Consider the following 6127-nt stretch of genomic DNA (forward strand, 5'->3'; position numbering starts at 1 on the left):
GCGGGTCACTGTCTAAGACTTACTGAGTCCGGAAACCGCGTTTTGAATAAGAACTCAGACTTTTACGTGACTATATATGTGGACCGTGAGCAGTCTAATCGAAGGGAGGACTACAGTGATCACTTCAAATAGCCTGTTCACAGAGCCTCTAATTTCCCTTCGAAGTCCGTCAAGCACGCGTGATAAAAAAATAAAAAAAGCGTAGGAGATATATTGACCGCCAGCGGAAGGAAGTACGGGTGGGGAAGAAGAACATAGACAGTTCTTTATTCTTTTATTTTTTTTTTTCTCACGCTCCGCACTTGTTCTTGCGCGCTCAACGAAGTTTTTGAAACGAACGAACAGGCCCCAGTTCAAAACCACATTGCCAAACAAAACCATTCACGGCAGTATTCGTGGCGGTATCAGCTTTGACATTGCTCGTTATATTTGAGGTCATTGTATTTGTACTTGATGGTACATTATTTTGCGTGCCGCGCTTTCTGTAAAATATCATTTACAGCGTTTAACTAAAACATACATTTGACAGATAAAATCAATTAATCGGACTTTGGAGGGCACATGCACCTCATGACATAGGCCCTTTAAGCGCGATTGAGATGCTTTAAAACACCAATTAGCACCCTAGGGCGATCACAAACTCGGTTGTGAGAACCAGGTTTTGTCAAACTGCCGTGTAACATTGCAGTATTTTCCTTATTCTAGAGTTGCTTTTTTCCTCCTTCTTTTATCCTTTCATTTGGAAAAAGAGTAAAACGAGAGGGTTTCAAGGTTGGAATTTCCACTATAATTTGCTTGGCCCCCTGGTTATAATGACGTTTCAAAGACAAACAACTATTGTCCTGCGATTTCCGATAAAAACGACAGCAAAGTGTGTGTAAGGCTATACCAAGAGACACTGAAAGACGCTGTAACTTGCTCTCTTATCCTTCTGGTTGGTGAACGACAATAGTGACTTATATCTTGGTAAGTGTGTTTATCAACAGTATTTTAGATTTCTTATCAGTCTAGTGCCTTTTGCAATGCCTGAATTCGATATTAATTTCTTTGCATTCTTTTAAGCAATCCTACATCCGAGGGCGTTTTGCCGCTGGCGTGCTGCCGGGCTGTGTGAGAGTTTGCTGTGTCAGTACCTCTACGAGATTCAAGGTAAGCCGAGTTCTTTTTCCCCCTTTAGTTCATGACATAGAAAGGACTCTAATTGCGCCTTCCACAATTTAGAATATTATTAACTCAACATCAACGATTTGAGTTGCTTTTTATACAGTAGAACCCTCTAGTACTTGAAACTCTAAGGGAGAGCGAAAAACGGTTCGAGTTAGCGAGGGTTCCACTTATCAGGGTTATCAGTTACGTGTATGACGCAGTGCAACTTTACTGATTTCATCACAGGCGGTAACATGATAAGACAACATTAACGTGGCCTGTTCGTTTGACCAACTCAAAGTACCTTAAGTGTGGGTTTGTTTTAGTGTTTATGTGCGTATACAACAAGAAGGGCTAATGGGATGGCATCCTAGTTAAAAGAACCAGAATTCGAGTTATCGGCGTAAATGTCATTGATATTTAAATTTTTAGTTCGAGTTAGCGGAGAATTCTAGCTGTCCGATTGCGAGTTAACTCAGTTGAAATGCCTGAAAAGTGGGGTGAACTCCAAGGGAAAGTTGACTTAATTCGAATTAAGGGGAGTTCCAGTGGTCAGGTTTCTACTCTATAGTTGATTCCCGATAACTCTAACCCTCGATACCTCGAAAATCAGTTTCCCTGGATATCCGTCATACATTTACTGTAATTTAACCCTCGCTAACTCGAACCCTCGATAACTCGAACCTCTCGCTAACTCGAAGTAGTCTTTGTTTCCCTTCAGATCATTCCTATATAATTTTACCTTCGATAACTCGAGCCATGTTTTGAGCCCTTTTTTATTCAATTGAAAGTCGGTGAAAAACAGTCTATTGGCGTCCCTAAACGGTGATTTCCCTTTTTCGTTCGACTTTATTATATGGAGGAAAGTTCACAAGCTATTGTGAATTGATTGAATGCTGTCGACCAATCAGATTTTTCATAGTGACTCTGATGTATAATAATAAAAAGAACATTACACGTTGACTCAAAGATATGAATTTTATGTTCTCGAGGCAAGAACAATAGCTCACGAGTGAGCAAAGGGAACGAGTGAGATATTGTTCTTGCAACTCGAACATAAAATTCATATCTTCTCTCACCACCGTGTAATATCCTCTATGTATTTTTATTGACATTTGACTCGGGTCGTGTGCCGGGTTCAAACAATTTATTATTCGGGTTTGATATGATGTACTGTGTGGCACGACATTTTCGCTTGGGTTTTGTTTTTGTTGCCTGCATTGCAGCCGGCCCACGTACTCATCTCAAGCATTTGCATGGACCGTTTTCACGTGACGTCATCGTTTTCTAAAATCCAAAAGTAAAGAGCCACGAAAGTTTTTATCCTCAACAGGCATAAGAGGTGGTAAATTTGTATCCATTTGCAATTTTAAAGCTCAATAGCGTGCTTCGTTTGGAAACCAGAGCATTTTGAATTTCTGAGTTATGGCGGTGCGTGACACGACACGACGATCGAGTTTATTGAGAAATATATATTTATCTCATGATTTCGAGCCTTTTTAGACTTTAAAGCATTAGGAAAAGTGCTTAGGTAAATAGCTGTTTGTTCAGTACAGATGATCACTCGCCTAGATAGCCAAAGTAGGTAACAGATGTTGACACTATTTTCTGGCCGCCATATTGGTGCACCACAGATGTACACCAACATGGCGTTTTCATACTGGGTTCTGTAAATTTCTGGGAAACATTTCGAAGAAAATCTGAAGTTTGGGGAAACGCACAGGCCTAAAACTTGGAGAAGTGTCTTCTTCATTTATCTTCTACAACATCACGAATTCTTGACTTTTTCCACTGGGTGGTTTTCGAGTTATTTTTTTATTGCGTGACAGTGAAAACGATCTATTGTCCGCCTGCGAATTAGTGCACAGAAACTCTTTTTAATATCCTGCAGAGTCACGAGGATATATGTGAACGTTTCTGATAGGCGCGTTTCTTGTGAGCCTCACGATTGCCCTAATTTTTACATGTGCGTGACGGTTGGGCGCAGTGACATGTCAAAATTCACAGAAGGGAGTTGCCAAAGATCGTTTACAGTAAACAATGAAAGAGCAATTCGAACTTTTTCAGCCGTCTTCTGAACAAAAAAAATGCTTTGAGATAATTCCTTCAAGGCCAGATTTTTCTTGTAAATTTGCCGGCTGGTTTTTCTTGCGTTTTTCAATCGCTGCAAATGCACTACCGCGTTTTCGTTCTCCAATCTAGAGTCAAAACAAATCAGGAAATAAAGGTAATACGGAAGAACTAAGTATTCGATATGCATGGAACAGACAAGCTTCATAACCCCTAAATTTAGCTAAACGCGAGATACAAAGCGGCCAAAAAAAAAAAATTGCCAAGTCAAATTGTAGAAACTCCACACACTGTATAAATTACGCAAAAAAGAGCAACAAATACAAAAATGGGATATACAATTTCGATTGCATAGAAATGTTGAATCGGTTCACTAGGGTAACCTATGCAAGAGATGCAATAATATGCTGTTGAGTTGAACTGTATGATTATATGACTAGAAGGGCTTCCAGGCCATGTCCTTTGCACGAAAATTTAGAAACTCGGTTATAATCCATCCAAGATCAAGTTAAATCAAATCGAAAAAAAAATCCATCAGGTTTACTGATGTTGTTGGATTTAGCATCAATAGCGCTAATTGTTGCCCGATTTTAACAGTCATATTCTTTTCTCAGCATTATTTTTATAGCTAGCAATGGCGAACAGAAGAAATTATAACCCGCTTAGCACTACGCCAAAGTCTATTATCAATAACATCATATTGGAAGCAAGGGAAATTACCTTTCCTTGGAACTATGTATTTGACTCGACGGTTAAAGATTGGCTAGAGTGTATGGCCAGATCCAGAAGGGCACAGCCTGAGTTTTTGGTGGGTCCCCTGTTGGCTATGACGTCTGTTCTAATTGGTCCCCGATCCGTGATACAGGCCACAGAATTCTTTAAGGATCCATCAAACATATTTACGCTAACATTGTGCGACACTGGCGCAGCCAAGTCCGCAGCTTACAAAATTGCAGTCGATGATCCTTTGACTGAATTGGATGCTGAAATTGGAGGACTGGCTGTTCAGGACTACACACGTAAAGGCCTGATGCAGCATTTGGTACAGCATGGCGGACGTGCCATAATAGTATACCCGGAGATGTCAGACTTCCTTGATTTAGTGCTAAAGAAACAAAACGACCTGTCAGGGGAACGTCAGTTGTATTGCAAGTTGTTTGATGGATCAAAGTGGACGGATACACGAATAGGAAAAGAGAGCAACAGGGTTGTGGTAGACAATCTTTGCGTTTCTGTCGGCGGTTTCGCACAGCCATCAGTCTATCTGGACCAACTGATGTCCCTGGTTAACAGAAACGATGGGTTTCTGGAGAGATTTCTGACCTGGGTTGTGAAACCGCATCTCCTGAATTGCGATGAAGTGCGAAACTGGGGCAATCGTTTGCAGAATTATTCCATGCAGCAATTTCAAGGTGAGTACTTTGCGCGATAAAAAGGCATAACACGTGACAACATTTGCTGAAAAAACGGTTTCCCAAAAAGTACACACTAAGTAACCAAATAGTTGACGTCACGAATGATGCAATAACGGACTTTTACTCATTGGAAGCTGATATATCCCGACAATTATCAAATCAATCGATCAACCATTCCCCTTGGGAGTAGAGCCTCTTTTTGTCTTCTTGACCGAGGAATACAAAAAGAAGACTCTGCCTTTACCGGGGAAAGCCTTCGAAGTCGCCGAAGCTCAACATTCTGGACTACAAGTTGTCTTCAATTCGAGCGAAACTTAAAAGATAGCCTTGGTTTATTGTGCTATAACACACAGTATCAAAAAATGCCATTAATATTCTTGTATCGATGATAATACTGAAGAAATAAGACAAATAAAACTTACACAATTTACTTTTTCCGAATTGCTCACTACAGATATTTACAAAGTCATCTGGAATAAGCATCAGCAAGGGTGTATTGTCTACGAGTTTACAGATGAAGCATACCAGGTGTTCAGAACCCTTGATTTTGAAGTCACGGAAACCATGAATGAAGCATGGGAGACTGGTGAAGCTGAATTCAGTGTCAGCAAAGACATAAATTATTTCCTGAGGTAAAATTCGTTTTACCGACTACAACGAGTTTAGGAAAAAAAGAGAAGAATGGATCTAGGGCCAAAGCCTTGTACCTCCTCTTATTAAACGATTGTACAAGTAGAATTTCATTCCCCCCTTTTTATTGTACTTATTGCCTTATTTTTTCATTCATTAATCTTTTTTCGTGTCGTAGATTCTGCATAAACCTGCATGTTTTCAACACTGTGGCAAAAGAATTACTTGACAATAAATCGATGAAGGATATTACAATTCCCCTAAAAGTGGAGAAGGAGACCGCTAGTGGGGCGTTGGCGCTGGTGCAATATTCCCGCGCACAAAAACAAGTGTTTCAAAAGGTAATTTAACTACACAGAACTTTTTTCCATTATTAAGAGGCCAACATCAACAACAGTTTCTGTTTCTTTTGCTTGTTAGAATGAGGGCTATGAAATTCGAAAGAGTTGAATATACCACAAACTGGGTCAAACTTTCATACCCAAATATACGCCAATATTTCACTTGTCTCGTTATAGAATGGGTCCGGCATCTACACTCGCGAACGTTGTGTTTATCAGGAGGGGTCATGATTACTTCCCCTTTTTTGAAAAGGGGTCTTATTGATAATTATGATGATAATGCTGATCGTACGACGTACTAAGGGACGTACTCAATGACGAAAGGTCTAAAAAAAACCTAGATAGTTTTTTTTACGGTATGCAAAGATAAACAGTTGTATGTTTTTTCATATTATCTTGATTATAACTGTTTTCTAAGTTTATCAAATCCTCGAGGGAAAAGCTGGCTGGTTCCTCCACTTTGGATGGCACAAAAGCAGAGGAAGTCCTATGTGAACTGGGAAACAAATTAATGGCAAAGTGCAA

The 6127-nt window shown here is 39.9% G+C and overlaps 1 protein-coding gene across 1 annotated transcript in view; it reads left to right on the plus strand.

Moving 5' to 3' along the window:
- The first annotated feature begins 1061 nt into the window (after positions 1 to 1061).
- LOC137986029 (uncharacterized) overlaps positions 1062 to 6127 on the plus strand; it is a 6951-nt gene continuing 1885 nt past the window's right edge. Inside the window, exons 1-5 of the mRNA XM_068833426.1 lie at positions 1062 to 1149; positions 3831 to 4628; positions 5086 to 5263; positions 5440 to 5602; positions 6021 to 6127. The exon at positions 6021 to 6127 is cut by the window's right edge and continues 19 nt beyond it. Of these exons, the coding sequence (XP_068689527.1) occupies positions 3851 to 4628; positions 5086 to 5263; positions 5440 to 5602; positions 6021 to 6127 (1226 nt within the window). The 5' untranslated portion in view covers positions 1062 to 1149; positions 3831 to 3850. The remainder of the gene's footprint in view (positions 1150 to 3830; positions 4629 to 5085; positions 5264 to 5439; positions 5603 to 6020) is intronic.

This window comes from Montipora foliosa, unplaced genomic scaffold (assembly GCF_036669935.1).
Source record: "Montipora foliosa isolate CH-2021 unplaced genomic scaffold, ASM3666993v2 scaffold_127, whole genome shotgun sequence".
Lineage (NCBI taxonomy): Eukaryota > Metazoa > Cnidaria > Anthozoa > Scleractinia > Acroporidae > Montipora > Montipora foliosa.